General features: G+C 50.7%; 1 protein-coding gene across 1 annotated transcript; it reads left to right on the top strand.

Annotated features, from left to right (window-relative positions):
- Positions 1-11,800: 11,800 nt before the first annotated feature.
- On the top strand, positions 11,801-13,903 carry LOC142578504 (scoloptoxin SSD14-like). The gene has a single exon (XM_075687884.1). The coding sequence runs from the start codon at positions 11,801-11,803 to the stop codon at positions 13,901-13,903; it is 2,103 nt and encodes a 700-aa protein (XP_075543999.1).
- The last annotated feature ends 8,694 nt before the right edge of the window (positions 13,904-22,597 follow it).

Raw genomic sequence — 22,597 nt, forward strand, 5'->3', positions numbered from 1 at the left:
GTCAAGCTGCGATCGGATGCTGGAGAACGGTTCCGCAGCGGCTCCGGGTGCTGGTGAGGCAAGCTTCTAAATATGTGTGCGAGGGCGAATATGTTTCGCCCAGAGGAGCGCGGTACCGCCTAGACATCGTCGATCGGTCGAACCTCGGTGGTTGGCGGCGATTGCAGTACCTGGCAATGTGACCCAAGTCGCCACAGCTATAACACACAGGTAAACGACGATCGATGAACTGCCCTTCGAAGCGCTCGGCCGTGGGGGGTCGTGTAGCAGAGCGAAGCGGCTGAGCCTGCTGCACAGGAGGAACGGTCGGTCTGCGTGCAAACCTGCTGGGGCGAGGGTGTTCTGCAGGTCGGTGTTCGGGCGTAAATGTGTCCTCACGTGGCCATGGAGCACCTCTGTGGTTGACGTCTGTGACACATACCGCCGGTTGCCAGGAAGCGCAGGGTGCGGCAGGCGCCATGTGTTGCGGGTAATAAGCGTCAGGTTGTCGTATGACGTCGCGCGCAAGTTCCTGGTGCCGCAGCAGTTCTTCACGCGCGATCTGCCGTATAGTAGACGAAAGATCGGCAGACGGGCTCTCATCGACGCTGGCAGTGGTTGTCACATTCGCCAGGCGTCCAAACTTTGGCACACAATGCGACGTGTTTTCAACGTCTCAAACGTACGGCAATGACGCACGACATCTGAGACGGAATCAACGTGTTCCCGACTTATGAGGAAATTGTACACATCTTCTGGAATTCCTTTGAGGAGATGTCCGACGCGGTCTTCCTCGGACATCTGCGGATTTACGATTTTGCACAGCTTGAGGATTTCCTCTATGTATATAGTGCATGTTTCTCCAGGAGCTTGAGCTCTTTGAGCAAGTGTTCTCTCGGCGCGTTTCTGTTTGGCATGGGTGTCGCCAAAACACTTCTTAATTTCCTCGACAAAGTGCTCCCACGTTGTTAGGGAGTCTTCGTGGTTTTCATACCACATCAGCGCTGTCTCACTCAGAAAGAGCGCAACATATTCAAGCTGAGTGACAGAATCCCAACGGTTGTAGTGGCTCACCCTTGCGTAGTGCATCAGCCACTCGTCGACGTCTTCGCCCGCTTTTCCCGCGAACGAGCGTGGTTCCAGGTAGTGCCGCAAAAGTCCAACTGGCGCTGACCTTTGAGAAGGTGAAACTAGAGCTGGCATTTGTCCACCTCCGTCCTGAGCCATAGGGAAGGTCGTTGGCAAGAGACCGGCAAGACGACGGCTCCGGCGAAGTTCTGGATGTTGTGACTCCGTGGTACGTTCTGTCGTACCCAGCATCTCCACCACTCTGTTACGCCCACAAAAGGCGTTACTTTGAAGCCGGGAAGAGTGAGAAGCGATGACCTTGATCAGCTGAGCGCCTGTGGAGATTCAGCCAGCCAGCCACACGTCGTCTTCTTCGTTCACCACTCTTCGGTGCCCCCGCATACTGTTTGTTGAGGCGTGAACCCACTATGCACCTAAGAGCGTCACAATATATATATATATATATATATATATATATATATATATATATATATATATATATATATATATATATATATATATATATATATATATATATTTCTGGTATTCAAGATGGCTTAATACTTTGAGGAAATATAGATTCCCTTCAATAGCGCCTTAAATAGACGCTAATAAAATCGAGCTAGATTGAAAGGTGATCGAGTCTTCTGTAATGACGAATTCATCACTTGCAGCAAGGACAGAGCTTTCGTAAGAGAGAAAATGACGAACACGGGAAAGGAGGTGCGGCACCTATTTGCGACTGTGGCAATTCTAATCTGACTGGAAGCACTGGCTGATAAACAGAGCGTGGCTGAGAGGGAGGCCAACTCGTGCGTTTTGGCGTGGGCGATTCACATAGAGGAGCAGCAATGCGACAATTTTCTGTGGAACAAAATTGTATTGTCGCGTTGTCACGGCGGTGAAAAGCCACACTGGCACATCGCAAATCACGAAGCGAACTGTTTATTGTGCGAACTTGTGCCCACCAGAACTAGTAACACTCGGCACAACGATAGCGGCGAGTGCACTCGGCGGTCGTCCAATATGTGATCTGCCGGTCAGACGCGGCGGCTTTTATGCATGTCGCCTCGTCGAAGGTTCCATCGTAATCGCATGTGCCCGCATGCCTTCCAGAAAGTAACACACAGTTCGTGTCGCACACACAATTTGATTACAACTGGTACGGTGACAACAGACAACATATAGAACCAGCGATAACATTCGAGAGAGAGAGAGAGAGAGAAGAAGAAGAAGAAGAAGAAGAAGAAGAAGATGATGATGATGATGATGATGATGATGATGATGATGAGGAGGAGGAGGAGGAGGAGGAGGGAGAGGAGGAGGAGGAGGGAGGAGGAGGAGGAGGAGGAGGAGGAGGAGGAGGAGGAGGAGGAGGAGGAGGTGGTTAACTAGAGTTTGACCAATTACCTACCCTGCACGTGGGGAGGGGGAGTGATACAGAGAGAGAGAGAGCATGAGTCTCGATCATGCTTTCACATTCACTAAGCCGACTGCAGCATATTGGGGGCGAGGACTTACGGAGTCGCCATTTGCCGGGAGCACCTCCCTTGCGTAGTATGAGGGATAAAGCGGTGTCTTACGGCACTCAATAAAAAAATCTCGGTGCCCTTCCACTCTGTAAAGAAGGATGACCGGCGAAGCTCTGTATGCGGGCCCCTTAATGGCGAACTGCACCTTCGCCACGGATCGGCCCGGCATTGCATTATCTTCGGGATCAGCCCACGTATGGGGGAGTTTTTTTTTGCTTGCAACGACACGAAAATTTTCTCGGACGGTAGAGCTATACAGCTTGGACATTTCTGTAAGTACATTTGTGTACTTACACAAATGTGTACTCGACATTTGTGTAAGTACTCTCAAAACGAGGGAAGTTTTTACTGTGAAAATAATAATCTTGGGCAAACTGGAAGCACAGAATCGTTTACAGACGCTATCTCTTAACCGAATACGTGCAGTGAACGCCACTGCGCGCGGTCGCCGCGATGAAGTCCCTCGAACGGCCTTCTTGCGTGAAAGGTGGTCTAACGTTGAAAGCAAACTATGTGAAATATGTTCTTATGGTGAGCTGTCTGTATAACCGAGTGGAGCATAACACAATGAAGCCTCAATGCAGCGATCGCACGGTTTCACAGCGACCGACTTCGCGTCTGCATGCATGTCCGCGCACAATGTTTCACTCTCGCTGCGAGCGCGTTTTCGCGCCGTGCCGTGAGCTTTATGCCGCAGCATATGAGCATTTGACATTACACTAGCAGCCACTGTTGCGTGGACGCTATCAGAGCTCTACAAAAATAATTTCCTTATAGAGACTTCGACGACTACAGCGAATGTGATGTGTCATCGCAACGATTCAATTTTTTTTCTTCTAAATTCTGGGACGTTTCAATATTATTTCTCAAGTTGCGTCGCAATATGTTTATCGGTCTTCTCAGCGTGCGATTTCTCGCTGATTCTTTTTCGTAATCCAGTACATTAATTCATATATACCTTTTTTTAATGTACTTCTTACCGCTCCTTTTCCACTGCAGCGAATTTGCCAGTACCCAGCATCAACAAGTTCACAGACCAAACCGTCACGACATTAGCCGGGCAGCGGATGCGCGCGAGCGTCTCAATGCGCGTTTACTGCTACTGCACAGAACATCGCAGTCCCGACGCCGTAGCAGAAATCTTCCTCGCGTCTGTGCTTGCTGCATACCCGAGTTGTAGCCGATGGTTCTAAGTTTCGCGAGCAAAGCTTCACGCAGCTTCTTCTCCTGCGGCTACGTGTGAATAAGGCTGACACCGGGCTCCGTCGACTACGTCCGGCACTGCGCACCTACCATGCTGCACGCCTCCAAAGGCAGCTACTGCCTATTATAGTGCTTTCAAATGTTGTCAAGCAGACACCCCAAGGCGGGAATGCCTCACAACTTAATTAGAACTGCAGTGCAGGTGCGATTTTAAACTTTCGTTTTCAGCTCGCTTCGGCGCTTCCGAAGCAGCCGACGCGCCGCCGTGCCCACGTGATCGCCCATGCCACGTCACGCCGACGGTGGCGCCAGGTTTACCAGTGGTTGAGCTCGTCCCGAATACCTAAAGTCGGGCACTCAAGTTTGTCGCCTTCAGATAATGTGGAAGAGCTTGACTGGCTCTCTGGGCCGATGAGCTGTGAGGCCTGGCTCCCGGGACCTTTGCTTCTGGCCTATCGTCCAGTCTGTTCAAGGAACACTGGAGAATCTGGCGTTGTTTATCGATGCGAGAACAAGTGTCACACGATACGATCGATGGTCCCTTCACACTCGCACTTAGCTCACATGGTTTAGTCAGCCATTCCGGCGCGATAGCCGTGTGAGTTAGTGAAGGATACTCCTACCCACAGCCGACACAGCAGCGTTGAGACACTTCGTGAAAGGTTTGTTGGTAATTGCAGTATTAGTGATGGGTAGACGCTCTATAATCGACGGTTAGAGTTCTGCGCAGTATTCCAGCGAATCAAAGTGATGGCACACTCGAGATTGCGAAGCTCTCTCGTCGCGTCTAACATTCGAGAAACTTGTGATCAGAAAAAGCGCGTCCTGCACTGAACGATAACATTGTAACACGCATGGGCTCGTGAAAAACGTTCCACGAAATCTTTTAATAAATAAAGTTTAGTCCTTCTCTCCTCGTGCACTGAAATAGTGCAGCCTCCTCAACTAACCATGCATTTATCCGCTCAAACGGAAGCTAAATATTGCCTCGCACGATCATTACGGCGATCTTATTTACCAATCTATATACACAGCCGCCTCAACAAAAAACTACGTGGGCTTTGCTTTGGTTCTTGATGGCGCTAGTTTGGCTTGCCATTGAGGTTGGATACTAACGACTACCGTGGTGCCTATACGGCCATTGATGCCACCTAATGCTTTACCGTGAGGAGGCACCTGCGCATGCGCCTGAGGCCGCCGCGGTGGGACCACCGCGTCGAGCATGCGCGAGCTCTTCTCGGCTCGCGGCGGCGACAAGGGCGGCGCTCGAGGTGCTCCCTCCATAAGGCCCCTTGATAGGGGACTTTTATTCCTTCGTGGCTGTGTAGATTACTAAAGCGAAGCTTCCTGTGGCTCTTCTCCCCGATTTTCCGGGCGCTGCTGCTGTGATGGTATTGCCACGCGCGCCACTGGGTTTATTGCAACACCACCAGATGGCACTCCACCCGCGCGAGCGTTTCACAGTTTGTGCGTATGGAACGTGCTGTTTGCTTTCCCATGCGACAAAAATGCAGCTTGCTGGACTGTGGAGGTCGCGTGCTGGGCTGTGATAGTGTAGAACATTACAATCGTCCGTAGCCCGAAGAGAGCGCATGAAGCTGACGTCTCAACAGCGTGCTGGCCACGTATGCAGAAGGAGCACGTAAGCATGCGTCAGCAACATGGCTCCAAAGCGTGCAGTCGGCGTCGAGGACCCCCAGGCACGAAATAAGCGTCGCGCGGAGCAGGAGCGTCTTAGCTCCGCAGCGAAAGGTGGTGCGGACCGCGAATGTATGTACACAGTGTATACGTACAATTATAGTAATTCATGGAATTACGTACAACTTCATAATTCAATTAAAGTTTAACTCTTCTGCCCCGATGCGATGTGCCATGTGATGCAGTGATAAAGCTCAACCGTCTCAGAGATTATGAACAACCACACACACCAACGCCTGAAGCAAACACTCTGTCCCTGTGTGTTCTGTACGTAGACTACGCTGACAAACAGCAATGGTGCACGCAAGGTAACGTTTAACATCAACTAACAACTCTCGTATTGGACTAAACGCAGAAGAAATTACACATCCGCCGATAGAACCACCGCTAATTATCGTCAATCATAGCAGACAGCATAAAAAGAAGCTTCGCTTGCATCGATTCACACACAGCATGTGATCCGCCAATTTCATTATTATGCTCAAGCAGGCCGTAGGGGACTCTTTGTCACCGCCCCATGTCACGGTGACTATTCGTCTCCGTTTCGGAGGTGACGCCGATAAATCGTCATCACCCTTTCACTTGTCGCCGGTGACAGCGTCGCGCAGCTTGGCAAGTTTTGTGTCTCACCGGAAACAATAATAATGAACAGAACCAATTCGAAAATGCCCCTCCTCTGAGAGGCGGCGCCCACTACTCACCCACTGCAGTGATCGAAAGACGCATTATGAGGATCGACATTTGGGCGAGTTTGTACTGGTTGAACATCTTGAAGGGGCAGCGCAAGACGACGAAGGCGGGAAGACAGCGCCGGGAGGGCGCTGGCTTTCGCAGGTGAGCGGCACTCGGCGACCGTCGTGCGAGCCTGCATGGTTTGCTCTTCGTTTTCCATGCGGCACCGAGGTGACTAACTCTGCGTCCATTCACCCGCGACAAAATAAGGACTTTATGACTAGCGGACACGACATATTGGCGACGACCAAGGTGAAAGAGTTGCTTCAGAAATGACTTTCAAGAATGCGCCTTATGATACGGAGGCTATAGAATGAGGCGGTCGTAATTTATTGTACGGCACGCAGACTCTGTGACTACGACAAAGCAACGGTGGCCTGCACTCACAGAGGCTATATGCTGCACAAGCACGCTTCAAATTCTGCTCACACAATGCGCGTTTTCTATTTTATTTTTTTCCCATTCTATGGGAAGCTCGTTTAATTTAATTTAATTATGGGGTTTTACGTGTCAAAACCACCTTCTGATTATGAGGCACGCCGAAGTGGGGGACTCCGGAAATTTAGACCACCCGGAGTTCTTTAACGCGCACTTAAATCTAAGTACACGGGTGTTTTCGCATTTCGCCCCCATCGAAATGCGGCCGCCGTGGCCGGGATTCGATCCCGCGACCTCGTGCTCACAGCCTAACTCCATAGCCACTGAGCAACCACGGCGGGTGGAAGTTCGTTGAAGAGGCTATATTAGCGCTGCGGGTGCGGCAGTTTCAATAATTAAGTTCGGTTGGTAAACATTTGCAAGAGCAGCGGCAGATTAAGATTACCCACACTCATTGCAACAAATTTAATTTCGTGGTGAGGTTTAGAACGGCAGCAGGTGAATGTATAGGACACATTGTTGGAAGATGTAAATATCGGAGCAGCTGAGCTCGTTCTCGCGCCTCTGTTCCTCCCGGCTTTGGGACAAAGTGCGCAGAGCATTCAGTTGGATCAAGGGGCCGGCAACGTAGTACTTGACCTGTTTAAAGGCCACGCAATATTCATCACCCTTTTAACACGAGCAAGGTCGCGGCGCATAATTTAATTATCCTTGCCTAAAGCTAGAAAGTTGCACGTATAACGTCGACCGAATGCGTATTTCTAACGAGACCAACTTTATTGAGCCGCGCTCGACATCTTCTTAGACGCCGTCGATGGAAGTGGTTGCCTCTTCACGGGACCCATATGCTTCCCTAGCCGCCTGGCCCCTGGAGATCAGGACGAGCTGGTCTTCCAGGGCGATGCTGGTTAGCAAGGTCTCCCATCGCTCGGTAAGGGTGGATGAGGGACGGGGTAGGGTAGTGGGGCAGGTAAAAGGTGGGGGGATTGCCTTGATGAAATCGCACACCCCAATGACGTGTTGGAGCGTGCCTAATTGAGATTTGCAGAAATTACAATCCTTCTCGTACCTTTCCGGGTACATCTTGTTTTGAAGGTAAGGGTACGGGAAGGATCCTACCTGTATCTGCCTGTAGATCGCTTGCTGTTCTCTGCTAAGCGATGCTGTAATCGAGCATAGTTTTTTAAGTGCATTAATAAATTAAATGAATTTCTCTACAACTTGCTATAAATTCACGATTTCTTCCTGACCTCCGCGGACACTAGACGAACGTGAGACATTGCGGTAGATCCGTTGCGCCACGTTAGCCTGCATTAAGCACCGTCTTCCAAAAACTATCACATTATTTACATAACACTGGACAGTTATAGTGTCATTTTTAGCGATGGTGGAGCAAAATTTAGCGAACGCTTAGCAACTTACGTTCTCTGCCTTGGTTCGGCTAAATGCTCGGAAAAAAGATTGCAACACTGATTGAACAAATGAATCAACCTAGTCAGTTGCAACGAGTATATATATATATATATATATATACTCGTAGCAACTGACTAGGTTGATTCATTTGTTCCTTTTCTTTTAATACACTATAGCGATTGTTTATTGAGGTTCAATAAACAATCGGTGCTGGTTCAAACTCATGGCTTCACGAATAGCTTGCGCTGGAAGCCTGTGCATTGTTTTTGCGTCTTGTCTCGCGTAGCAGGGCTCCCGATCTTGCTCGCTCAACGCCTCGCCGCTGCGTGTGCGCCGAACGCTAAGGTTTCGCTATATATATATATATAAACAGAATGGCCCAAGTATGCGAAAATACTGTAAACTTCTGACGTCACACTAACGACCAGCACTGTGGCTCATGCGCGAATATAAAAAAAAGGGAAACTGTTTTTCACTTCAGTCCCGAACATTGTTTTTTTTTTTCGCTTACGAAGTAGATATCTGTTGCTGTAAATGTTCAACGCGGCCACTGTACTACAACAGTGTTGCCAGAAGGTGCAGTGTTTGTCCACTGTTAGAGGGAACACAGTAAAAATGTGGCGGCTGTCATCTTTCTGTGCTCTAACTGCAGGCGCCGGCTCAAGCTATGGCAGTGCACTTGCACAGGTGCGCAAAAAGGGTACCAGCTCCAACCACGTGCAAGTAACCTGCTGCAAAGACCTGCGATTTCGTCACACTTGCCTGACGGAAAAAACTCGCACGGGCCCTGCAACTTCATTCAACAGTGGACCGCACCGTATAAGGACAGCATTTTGTGTTGCTCGGCCCCAATTCAAGCTGCCACGTCACCCAGAGAGAGAGAGAGAGAGAGAGAAGTGGTTCTTGTGGGGAAGGAAGAAAGGCTAGCACTATCTTCTGCAACCCAAGCGGGAGCACGGCTCAGCGCTAGCAGGGTGGGGGAGATGGGATTAAAAGAGAGAGAGGGTAGGAGGGAGAAAAGTAGAGGATCATCCTAGCAGCATCAGAGCAGCACGGCCGGCAGGGCCCAGTGGGTTCGACCGTAGGGGTAGGCTGGAGGTAGACCGTATAGGAGGTGGCCCAGCAGAAGCGAAGTAGTGGCGGATCAGGAAGCCCGAGGTGGTGGGATGGCCGTGAGGCTATCCGTCTTTGTCGAAATTTCCTATAGTCTCGCCGAGAGCCCCGACGATTCGAGGTACTCGACGACAGTTAGGAAGGCTGGTAGCTGATTACGGCAGGGGAAGAGGATATCTTCCTGTAGTGAACATGGGAGCCCCAGGCGGTGGAACTCCTGCAGAAGTCTGCCGCGGTGCTGCAGGTGAGCAGGGCAGGCCAGCAGAAGGTGCACCAGAGTCTCTGGTTCACCGCAGGAGGCACAGGCTGGCTTATTGGCTTTACCAAGGCGGTGCCGGCGGGCTGCCATCCAGTAGCAGCCAACTCGCAGTCGGAGCAGCAACGAGGCGTCCCTTCGTGGGAGGCCGTGCTGTGGAAGAGGCCGTGGAGGCCGGTCCAGGGATACCCGTTTGTCCGGGTGGCAGGCGATGATGTGCCGGCGCAGCCTGTGTCTCGAGAAGTCTTCGGCTGTTACAGCAGGGCTGAGGGGGACGCTTGACTGGTGGGCACTCTTTGCAAGAGTGTCCGCCTCTTCATTGCCCGGGATCCCCACGTGTGGCGGTAGTCAATGCAGGGATAGTGAGCATCCTGCGTCCTGAAGGGCCGTCAGTCTTGAAGAGAGCAGCGCAACCCCAAGACTAGCCTTGTCAGGGTTCTGCAGGCAGAGCAGCGCCGCCTTGGAGTCGCAGAAGATGTCTTCCGAGGTCGCTGGTAGCTCCTCTGCTTGTAGGTCCACAGCAAGGTGGAGTCGTGCTAGCTCTGCTGCGGTAGAGATTGCATGTCCCGGGAGGCGGCACAGCTTGCTCTTTTGTAGGGCCGGTGCAACGCAGGCTGCTGTGGATGAGCCCGTCTCCGGTATCACGGATCCAACGACGAAGGTGTGAAGGTGGTCCCCAAGTCTCTCTTGGAGGGGAGAGGCTGCCGTCCGCTGGAGGGCACATGTTGGGCAACGGTTCGTAGAGACACCTGGCAGCTCCGTCGAGATAGGGATTGGTGGTCGATGTGGTGGACGAGCCTGTACAGCATTTGCAGGCGTGTGCCCTATGACTTCATTATAGAGGCCACACAGCCGTCCCATGTGTGATGCTGGCCGGGAGCGTAGGTGGGTCAGGAGTGCTTGACCATCTGCGGCATGGTGTAGGTGACCAATGTGTCGTAGCCCTTGTTGCAGGAAGAGTAATGACAGGTGCCAGGCACCTGCCTCAGCCAAAGTGGCGGCCACTTGTGAGGTTCGGGGAACGCCAAGACAGAGCCGTATTGCTGACCGGTGCTGCAGCTCCAGTTTCCGAAGGCGGGGTGAAGGCAGCGCCACAAGAAGGAGGGCATACAGTAGCCGTGAAGTGGCTGCAGCTTCAAAGAGGTGCAGGGCCCACCTGGTGGTACAGTACTTTCCATGGGCAAGGAGCTGTGAGATCGCCTTGCGGACTCGAAGCGTCTGGGCGCACAGGGCCTTGGTAGCCGGCAGCCTGGTCAGCCGATGGTCAATGCGCAGCCCCAGGTAGGTGACTGCCTAGCTCCATGGGATCTGGACGCCCTCCAAGCGCAGCCGGGCAGCTGAGCGGTGGGCTACTGCTCTGGGATGCAGCAGCAAGGCCTCGGTCATCCTGGCCGAGATGGTAAGGCCGGTGCTGCACAAGTAGGTGGCCGCAGTGTCCAGGGCTCTCTGTAGGACCGCACGTGCCTTGTGGATGTGTTGCACAGTTTAGCCGCACATCGTCTTTGTCCCACATATCCCTCAGTCAATCCTCTAGTGTGGCTAGGTGGCTTTTGCGCAAAAAAAGAAGTAGCTCGAGACCAACGCGCAGCGCCAACATCCGCTATTCTGAGGCAATAACAAAAACAGCAACCGGCTGTTTCTGTGTGGCCAGCTTAAGCCTTTCTTAAATGTGCCGGTCATTCTCTCCCTTGACACGTCTTCGCCGGGCTTTAGCCACAGGGACCCTCGTATCGTCACTTATGACTTTACTCGCGAGACGAAATGACTACCGTGTTAAATTTTCGAAAAAAAATATTTATTTAGGCAAAAGCTTTAGATGGCTCACGAGTCGAAAAGTACGTTGTTCAGCGTTTTGGCATCAAAATTCAAGCGAACTAACTTGGAGATAAGGACGAACCGGCCACATCGCCAAGATGTATTCCAATTGACATCGCGAAGGTCCACGACCTTTGGTGTTAATTGGGGAGAACTTATCTAGGGCACAGTTAATTAAGGTAGAGTTAATTAACGCAATCGAATACACGACCTTTTTGGGAGAAAACAATAGGAAGTAACAACGCATTCGAATGAAAATGTCTCTCTCTCAAGTAATGTAATGAATGCCTAGTGAGCGTGCAGGCTTTCGCCTTCATCCTCTTTTGCGTATGCTAAAGTGACTGCCAGCTTTTGTTTTTCCTTATTCTTGCTTTTCGAAATTATTATTCCCCAGGATATGTAAAATGATCTTAACATTCTTCTGAAGTTTGCATTATTTATTATTTCACTAGCAATAATCACGCACGTGCATTATTCCGAGGTTCACGTTAATTGGGACATCTAAATGACCACCCTGCCCGAAGTAGTGGGTAACTGCCACTGCATGGGAAGAAAAGCACACGAGCAGCGCCGACGGGATAGCGCAGCAGTTGCACTCTCGTAGGAAACGGCAATGAACCGACGCAAGTCGTTCGCAGTCGAGCGCAAGGAGCGCATGGAGAAGGAGCGGAAGGAGCGGAGGCAGCACCACCGCAAGGCTGACGACGAGCTTGCCGACGCCGCCAAGGCGCAGCATCCGTCGCTGCAGCTCAAGGAAGAGAGCCCCACGAAGGGCGCCTCCCCGCCGCAGCCGCCAGATGCGGAAGAGACCAAGCAAACGAAGATGTCCCGCAAGATGAGCCGCAGGATGAGCCGCAAGATGAGCCGAATCGACGAATACAAGTCGTACACCACGACCGGTGGCGGCAGGCCGGTGACGGGAGGGAGCCGCCGCAAGAGGCAGCTGCAGCTGTCTATCGTGCTACTCGGCATGGCGGTGATGGCCGCGTTCTTCGTGAGCCTCGTCCTCTACGTCACTGTGTTCATGCGCCGGAGCGGCGCACCGCGGCAGCCCCGGTACGTGTCGCCAACGCCCACCGCCTCGTTCGCCAAGTGGGTAGCCGTCTCCGGCGACACGCTATGCAAGTCGGAGGCCAGGAGGATGTTCGACATGAACGGAACCGTGGGCGACGCGGCCGTAGCCACCATGCTGTGCTTGTGCGTCGTGCTTCCCTACCGGTGCGGCCTGGGTGGCGGTTTCATCGCCACGTACTACAACAGGCAAAGTCAGGAGGCCAGAGCCATCGTGGCCAGGGAGGTGGCTCCGGCCAGCGCATTTCCGGACATGTACCGGGAGAAAGCCAACCAATCTTTCCACGGCTTCACGGCGGTGGCCGTGTTCGGTGAACTGCGCGGCTACGAGGCGCTGCTCAACCTGACCGGCACGAATGTCCCCTGGAAGAAGCTCTTTGCGAAGGCCATTGAGTATGCCGATAGCGGCTTCGAGGTCAGCGCGGAATTTGCCCAGGTCATCCAGGAGCACTCGCAGGCCATCAGCGACGACTATACCAGGACGCTCAAGAATATGTTCATGAACGCAAAGACGGGAAAATTCTTCGGTAAAGGAGACATCTTCCACAACAAGGTGCTGGCCCAGACGCTCAGGAACATCTCTGACAACCCGCTGAAGGGGAGTTCTCTCTCCACAGGCCCGTTGGCTGAAGCCATGTTGGGCGACATCAACAAGGATGGCAAGGAGCACATCACCCTGACCGACTTGAAAAATTACGAACCGTGGGTGGCGAGAGCGCAGAGCCTGCAGCTGTCCAATGAGGAACGCGTACTTGTGCCTCTGCCGCCTTCGGGCGGAGTGTTAACGGCCTTCGCCCTCTCCATCATAGACAACTTTCGCAGTAGTACCGGCCTTCTACCCGACGACGTCTTGTCCGCGCACCGTGTGGTCGAAGCCCTGAAGTTTGCCTACGGGACACGCCCGAAGATGGGCGACTTGCGGAAGGTGCCGAGGGTGTCCTCGCTCATTAGCTCCATCACGAGTCCGGAGAGGGCCACGGAGATCGCGCAGAAGATCAGCAGCAAGCCTCACCCGAATGTGGAGGATTATGGCCTCGACTCCGTGAGCGCGGAAGACCACGGCTCGGGCCAGCTCGTCATCGTAGCGCCCGACGGTGACGCTATTGCAATGACGAGCACCATCAACACCCCTTTCGGAGCACTGGTTGCGTCCAGTTCAACTGGAATCATTCTCAACAACCAGATGCACGACTTCTCGACGCAGGGTACTGCAGGCGTGTACGGCTTCCCGGCGGGAAAGGAGAACGACATCGCACCAGGCAAGAGTCCCATGTCCTCCTTGACGCCCCTTATCGTAGTCGACCGAACTGGCGACGTGCTCTTCGTCGGGTCGGCGCTGGGCGGGACGAAATGCACCTCCGCCTTGACGCAGGTCGTGGTGAGGACCCTATGGATGCAGCACACAGTCAAGGAGGCCATTGACGCCGGTCGCCTGCACAACCACCTCTTGCCAGAGAACGTTGTCAGGTACGAGAAGACCGCGGACCAGGACGTGCTCTGGTGGCTGAAGAAGCAGGGTCACGTGCTGGCCCCCGACCAGTGGCAGGGCGACGTCATCGCCGTGCAGCGCGTCCAGTCGGAAAATGTTTACCGCGGAAACTACGACTTCCGACACACGAGCAGCGGGGCTCTCGACGGAGTTTAACCGTAAACAGCACCACTTTATAGACAGCCCAGTCAGGAAGCGGCAGGACGCTTCCTGCGTTTTCAACATCCCTCTAACGGGACATAAGTGCCACAGTTTTACGCTTCAAATACATGTACAATTTTTGCTGCGTAGTAATTTTTGCTCGGTGCTGTTCAAAGCATTGGGCGTTCGCGATTAACCTCCCACATTCTCAAGCTGACCCAGACTCCTCCAAATATAGGGATCTCGCATGCAAGCAAGACTTGTGTAAAGGCTCCTTACCACCAAGTACAGTTATTGTATATGCTCCCCTTAAAGGAGTACTCCAAGAAATTTCGGTCTGGTTTTTTCTGCTTTGATATGTAGCTAATGACCCAGTAATCACGGCACGAAACCTCATTCACTTCAGAGCACGACAGGCAATTATTTATAGCGACCTGTTCAAGTTTTGGTTTAAGAGAGCAACGAGATGGGCCAGAGAAGGAATGTAAACACAGCTGGGCACGTGATCGCGAAAACCTCTGACGCGCGCGCGAGCTTTATGTTGGTAGTTCGTCTGCTACGCCTGCACGCGCTTTGCGATGTCCTCGCCACCGTCGTCATCCTCGTTTTCGCCGTCCAGCGGCGACGCGTTCCTGCAGGCGGGAGTCACCGCCTATTACACGTGGCCAATCACTTTCGATTCGACCCATTAGAAAGCAGCGACTCGGTTATTGCGGCCGGCGACAGCGAGGACTAACCTCAAGACCTTCGCTGCGGTCACGTCCAGTGACAGGATACGACAAATCGGCGTCGAACGACAAAAACTGCCGCTTAATTCTGCAGTTGCAGAGACACGGAGAGCGTACCACTACAAGCAATAACTGAGAAAAAGAGCACATGCAAGCATCATGGGAGCCAGCAGATTCGTGACGTAGCGTGTTCTCGGTTGTTTACAATGCTACCTTGATGTCGATGTCGCGAGCTCCTGCGTTTTGCGGTTGGCTGCGCGCACGTATTTCAAGGTTGATCTTAAATATGTTCTAAGCTATATTCGCCGTTGATATATTGCAGACGATGTGTATGTGTCCGCATAAAGGGATCTCACGCTTTATCTCAACTCCTTTGAAGGGCCCCTCACCAGGTCTGGCCATTTTGAGCTGACAATCGCAGAGCGTACAATGCGCGCCAACGATGGTGTTTGTAAAGAATGACATCGCTACGCGACGCGGAAAGACCTGAAATGTCAATCCGAACGTCAGGTCAGGTCAGGTCAGTTTATTTCCTTAAAGGCCCCTTTATCAGGGGTGTTACATAAAGGGTAGGGTACATCTTGCAACAATAATTCAACATGATAATAAACGAAACATTTGAAAAGTGGTAGATACCCTGCATAAACAAGTAGATACTCGTGACAAATTGTCAATTAGAAGAAAAAAGCAACGGTTATTTTGGCCGAAGGGAAGAAACAGTGGCAATGGACAATTTACTTCAGTAACTAGTGGAACATATGAAAAAAGGTAGATACATTGCATACAATCGACAAACGTATGGTAGATGATGAATTAGTACAAAAGGCAATTAATTTGACAAAATTGAAGCAACCTCAGCAATGAACACATGGTGATTATTAGTATATACAACATCGTGGGGAAGGGCATTCCAATCAGTTGCTGTTCGAGAAAAAAAAAGAAGCAGAGAAGGTAGTTGTGCGTGAGCGTGGTTTTAAAACTTGGAGCGAGTGACGAGCGCGTTGTGATATTCTTGCGGGCGGAATGATGTATGGCACATGATTACGTGAACTGTAGAAAAACTTATGAAAAAGACCAACGCTGGCTATCTTACGGCGGTGTGATAGTGGCTCCAACTCAGATTTCACTTCGTCGTTTGATTTCAAACGTCGTTTGCCTCTTCACTCGCGGCGAATCCGCCCAGAGAAAGATGGTGACGTAGACGGGCTCCTGCACCTACGTAATCGGGCCCGCTATGTGACGTCACTCGTGGTGACACGTGAGTGAGTGAGTGAGTGAGTGAGTGAGTGAGTGAGTGAGTGAGTGAGTGAGTGAGTGAGTGAGTGAGTGAGTGAGTGAGTGAGTGAGTGAGTGAGTGAGTGAGTGAGTGAGTGAATAAACTTTATTGCAGGTCCCGCGAGGATGCGAACTCGTCGCGCACCCGGCTAGTCCCACGTCGTGACCGGCAGGTCTAGTCCACCAGCCCGGTCGCGGGCACGCCGGACAGCCAGGATTTGCTTTTCTAGAGCGGGGCTACGCAGAAGCGAGTCCCACTCCTCCTTGATGAACTTCTAATATTATTCAAGACAACATCTGTTATCTGTGCGATCTGTTGCTTGAATTGACGAATTGAAGTTTAGAGAAATAATAAAATACACAAAAGGAATCCCTGCGTGTCTTTTGTTTTACTTCGCACTAAAGCAAGGGAGATGTACTTCTGCTTCGTCTGCTTGTTTCTACGGTCGTGCGGTCAAGTGCGCAGGTGCCGAAACTATGCCATTTTCTACCGTGTTCCAACGCATGATCACGCTCTGCGATCCGCTTGTTTTACCACAGTATTCGTGTAGCACTGAATTATACCGCTAGTCATGTCCGGAAAAAAAAAGTGAGGAGAAAAAAATGAACGCTAGGCCTGTGACGTATGCGTCACGAGATCCTCGAGGGCTGGTATGGGAGAACGCAGCGAAGGAATTTCGTTTGCGAAGACTAGACGGGACGAGTGGAGAGAACGTCTTGCTTGGTGGTGGAGCCCGCCTGCTGAAATCGTGGGTTCGCGGCACTGAAATATTTCTATCTCGGCTATTAATGAGCCGATTTGAAAAATTTTGCGGCAGAACGCTCCCTAGAGGACACGTAACAACTTCCAGCGTATAACCAAAATTTGCTACGGGGGACCCGGTGAGGGGCCCTTTAAGGGGGGCATATGACGCTCCTCCATCAATTCAGCCTTTTGACCTTCAGCGTGAAGATGCTTGAGAGACGAACGCACGTTCATTCCAGTGCATTAATGCAGGTGCCGACAGAGCCTGCTTACAGACTATTCGTTCAGTGATCTTTGTGGATAGTCATTAAAGGGACAGACAACCGCTCAGAGTATGAATCGAGATAACCTCGCTGATGGAATGATTCCCTAACGTAGTGGCTAAAAGGAGCCATGTTTTCCCATTAAACGTTGATTTATATATTTCATTAATCACTAAAAATCACAAAAAATGACCTCTGGCGCCCCACGCGGCAAGAACGTGAAGCTGCATAAGAGGCCCACCACGTGACCTTCTATTAGCGTACGCGGCTCCTGGTCTCTTTATTAGCATTGAAATGCAGTATACGTTTTATTACTACGAGTCGAGGTGGAGCATCGAATGGAGGAATTGAATTGTTTCTTTACGTTTCCAAAAACAAGGTATAATAACTCTTCTAATTTGGTGCAACGAATTTGGAATGTCCTAGAACAAGGCGTGTTCTTTCCTTCTTTGGCATTTTTTTAATGCATGCATGGAACATATATAGTGCAATTCGACTTGTCCAGGTGGACCACTTGAAGCGACGGACATTATTTTCGCTACAAATCGCAATGTCCATGTGATGAGCAAAACGAGAACAAGGTGAAAGCAGGAGGCGATGTTTCGACAAGTGGGCTCGTCTTCTTCAAGGCGACATATGCTATATGACGCCTTGCATATGTCGACATATAGCATATGTAAAGCATATGTCGCCTAGAAGAAGACAAGTGCACTTGTCGAAACGCTGGCTCCTGCTTTCACCTTGTTCTCGTTTTGCTCATCGCCTTGATTTTCCATCTCCCGCCTTCCCCGTGTTTTCCCTGAATGTCCATGTGAGTAATTAAAAGTATTCCCTAATGCTAGTATGTTCAGATTACAGATCGTGTTTCAATTGAAAAATTGAACCTAACAGTTGCCTACGCCGTTTTGGGACCACTTTTATTTCTATTATTTATAAATGACATAGTCGCAGAACTTTCAGTTTCCGTGAAACTTTACGCAGATGACTGTATTTTGTATGAAAAGATATCTTCTGGTGATGATCAGGTGCGTCTAAATAATGACCTGGCAAAGGTCACTGCTTGGTGCGAACAATGGCAAATGTCTATTAATTTTGAAAAAGCTGTTTTTATGAGAATCACACATAAGAAAGAATCTCTTCAATTTGCATGCAATGTTGACAACGCATCTCTATCAGAGGTAAGAGGGTACAAATATTTGGGCCTATGGATAACCAATGAGCTTTCCTGGACGAAGCACATAGATACTGTTGTTGCAAATTATTTGCGTAAACTGTTTTTCTTGAGGCGCTCACTGAAATCACCTACGTCTGGCGTTCGTTTACTGGCGTACAATTCCTACATTCGTCCGTTGTTGGAATATGCCGTAATTATTTGGGACCCATTCACTTTAACCAATATTAAAGAACTGGAACGTGTACAGCATAAGGTAGTTAGGTTTGTTTTTAATTCATACGGCCGCGCGTCTGTTGGTGAGCTCGTAAGACGCAGTGGATTACCCCCGGTGACTGTGCGCAACCGTATCTGTCGATTAAAGTTCCTCTTTCAAATTGTAAACGGCCATTATAAGGTTAACAATTCCAAGTTCTTTACTTACTCATCAGGTTAAAACACGAGGCGAAGGCATGCTTTATCGATAAGCCCCATGAACGCACGGAATAACTGTTTCAAATATTCTTTTTTTCCTAGGACAATAACAGACTGAAGTAATCTTAATTCTGATATTGTTACCCAGAATTCCTTATTAATGTTTGAAAAATGCTTGCAAATGTTATGAATTCGTGTGCGTTACCTGCTTGTATGTTTTTTTCTTGTATCTTATGGTATTCTTCACCAATGTATGAAAATGCCTGCATATGTGATGAATTTTGTATGTGTTTACATGCTTGTACATTTCTATATATACCCACCCTGCTATGATGTGATTTTAGATCGCAGTATCTATAAATAAATAAGTAAATAAATAAATAAATAAATAAATAAACAGTTAAAAACTTAGATTCTAGCGCTTTACGCTCTGAATTGGGGTTTCGATCTGAATATGGGATTCCGGGCTTCCGGATTAGCTTCGATCACCTGGCCTTCCTTAACACTGTCACAACCAATGCACCCGAGCGATCTTGCATTCTGCCTGAAACGCGGCCGCCGCGACCCTCTATCGAACCCGCCGTGTCGAGCTCAGAAGCGCAACGCACGCCTGGGCTACCGCAGCAGGAAGTTCAAGAAGTAGTCAGATAGCGCCTATACTTATAGCAGGAGCAACTTTGCGCAACTTTCGACACATGCATTCCCAAGGTCAGCCAAAAAGAAAGAAAAAAGTGTGTTAACCGCGGCGGTGAGCGTCTGTGGTGTTGCGCAGCGGTATCGCATCCAGGCCGCGGTGGCTGCATTTCGATGGGGGGCGAAATGCAAGCAAAAACAAAGAAAACGCCCGTGTCTCGTGCAATGGGCGCACGTTAAAGATCCCCCAGGTAGTCAAAATTAACGCGGAGTTCCTCACTACGGCGTGCCTTACAATCAAATCGTGGTTTTGACACGCAAAAACCCCAGAATTCAATTCTTTCAAGAAATATGATGGCGTTCTAGTGAGGATGCATCGGAACAGCTAGTGGGAGACTTTTAGGAAACTTGATGGAAAGGCGCACGTATTTTGAAACCCATTTTCAGGTCGGATGCCTCCAAAGTGGTGCTTGTCGACAGTTTTTGCCTTAGCGTCGCTGACATCTCGTGTGCTTTGGCAGTGCAGAGAACTGCGTTGATTTCGCAATTTTTTTATTCACAATCGCGCCTCCCAAAGTGGCGTGCGACCCGCAGACAGCTTGGCTGCAAAACGGCTAAGTGGACGCACCAGCACGGTCCACCCAGTCAGATCGACAGCCACTGCAGGGTGCTCTGCCTTGCATTACGCATGCGTCGCGCGCATGCGCACTGGAGATCCTGCTGAGCAGCTGCACGCAAATTCGTTAGGCTACACAGGCCAGGGTGTAGCGGTGACTCTCCAGTTTCTGCTCAGCAGACTGTCTTCGCGACCGTCCGCCATCAATTTCGTAATTGCTACAAAAACCCTCAAGTGAAAAAGCACACGTTTAATTTGTTATTTTTGTCGCAGCGAATTAGTGCGCGGATGTTTTCATTAATGAATGATGCCTGGAAGTGCAAGGTCACCAATGCTGCGCGTAACATACCGTCGTGGAGAAGTGAAACGTCCGTTTGCATATGGGTCATTGGAGGCAAGTATTATGTGACATACGCGCTTCAGAATCGCATTCACATCGTAGATGTTCCGCCCAGCAATGCGCTCAGCAAACAATGGATTGGTGCACCACCGAGACCGGACGCCGTCATTACTTACATTGCCGAGCCAGTACTCCGATGTAGAAAAGGACAACGTGTGTAGGCATGAGCGTTTGTGTCAAGGCGCAATGAAGAAGAAGTCGCATTTGCGCTCGGTATTAAAAAGGCGAGAAGCGTGCGTTTGATTTCGGTGCCTGGTCATAAAGGACTAATCATTAATGAAATTGCAGACTCTCTAGCCAAGGCATTGATAAGTGGCCCGATTCTCCCTTACTGCCCTTTGACTGCTCATGTTACTGCTGCTAGATTTCGCAGGAGTGCCATTATGCAGGCAGTATCAGGCTCCGCAGTTACCAACTCTGTGGATTACCGGCATTTCCTATACCCTTGGCACAGAGATTTTTGCCGAACACGGAAAATTGAAGTCTCCATCACGAGGCTGCGCTGCCGTATAAGCCTGAGTTGAACTTCTATCTCCACAGGTCTGAACTGGTTCCCTCACCATTATGCTCATTCTGTGGCGAAGCGGAGACAATAGACCATTTCTTGTCTTGCAGGCGTTTTTATGTTACCAAGAAAACGACTACTGCAAATCCCGCTTCGCACTATTGGTGTAAATTTATCAGTGCCTGCGATCCTATCTTTTGGAGCCTCCATTTTTGGGCCGCGTCACAGAAAAGTTTGCTTGGCATTCCAAAATTACCTCATTGAAGCCAATCGATTCTCATGTTACATTGATTGTTCTTCCTCCCCACCATAGCTTCCTTTTATTTCTTATATATTATAATTTTTTTATTAATATTGCTACGGGATAGTATTTCCAATGACGAAGAGCCCAGCAGTAAGAAGACGACGACGACGAATATAGAAGCTAGCGCGAGCTGTTGCCTCTTGGCCAAGCTCAGCGTATTTTATTGTAAATATACTTTTACATAGCTTTTCGTCTGCGTCTTCCTACGTAACATATCTGGTGGAGGTGGACGTTCCCTGTACCTCGTCACGGAGCTTCGCAGTGGACGGTACGTCGAGCCTTCCTTCATGGCTCCCGGCGACGACAACCCGACTCCGCCGGCTCCGACACCTGCTGCCACCTCGACGACCTACATCACTCTCCCCGCTCCCCGTGATCCTGGCGTATTCTCGCGCAAAGATGGGGAAGACGTCGATGACAGGATCAGCCTGTATGAACATGTCAGCCGCAATAACCGGTGGGACCCTACTATTATGCTCGCCAACGTAGTATTTTACCTCGGTGGCACACCTAGAGTTTGGTATCGCACGCACGAAGATGAGCTCACCAGTTGGGATTCACTTAAGACACAGCTTCGAGACTTGTTTGGCAACCCCTACGGTCACCAACTTGCCGCGCAGAAGGCGCTTTCCGGCCATGCGGAAATCGCTGCGAGTACTCATCGAGCGTCTGCGCTCTACACCTACCGACGCATCCGTTCGCCGATATGTCCTCCAGGGTGGCATTCTGTACCGAAGGAACTTCCTCCTTGATGGCCCTGATCTTCTTCTTGTCGTGCCAAAACATCTACGACAAACTGTGCTCTTGATATGCATGACGCACCCACTGCAGGACATCTCGGGGTAACCCGCACGTACGACCGCGTCCGCCGCCGCTTCTATTGGCCTGGTCTCGCTCGCTCCGTCCGACGCTATGTTGCTGCCTGTTATCCCTGCCAGCGTCGGAAAACACCTCAGGTGCTACCTTCCGGTTATCTACAGCCGATTACCGTCCCTGTGGAACCGTTCTTTCGTGTTGGATTAGACCTCCTCTGTCCCTTTCCCACGTCATCCTCTGGGAACAAATGGGTAGCCGTCGCAACTGATTACGCCACCCGATACGCTATCACGCGAGCTCTCCCTACCAGTCGCGCCACTGACGTCGCGGACTTTCTCTTGCGTGACACTATCTTAGTGCATGGCGCCCCGCGACAGCTGCTTACTGACCGTGGCCGTAACTTCCTCTCGAAAGTTATCGCCGACATTGTGCGTTCCTGCTCTATTCAACACAAGCTGACTACCTCATACCATCCTCAAACCAATGGCCTGACAGAGCGGTTAAACAGTACTCTTACCGACATGCTGTCCAAGTACGTTTCGAAGGACCACCACGACTAGGACGTTGCCCTTCCTTAGGTCACATTTGCTTATAATTCTTCCCGGCACGACACCGCCGGATTTTCTCCATTTTATCTACTCTACGGTCGCGACCCGACCTTGCCCCTTGACACGGTATTTCCTCCTGCTGCGATCTCAACAACCGAGTATGCGCGCGACGCCATCGCCCTCGCCGACCATGCACGCCAGCTTGCCCGTGCTCGACTGACGCACTCGCAAACCACGCAGCAGCGTCAGTACAACGCCCGCCACCGTGACGTACAGTTTTCGCCTGGTGCA

Source organism: Dermacentor variabilis, chromosome 4, assembly GCF_050947875.1.
Source record: "Dermacentor variabilis isolate Ectoservices chromosome 4, ASM5094787v1, whole genome shotgun sequence".
Lineage (NCBI taxonomy): Eukaryota > Metazoa > Arthropoda > Arachnida > Ixodida > Ixodidae > Dermacentor > Dermacentor variabilis.

Bases quoted from the DNA above. Each gene is read 5' to 3' on its own strand.
- LOC142578504 (XM_075687884.1), top strand. From the start codon at position 11,801: ATGAACCGACGCAAGTCGTTCGCAGTCGAGCGCAAGGAGCGCATGGAG.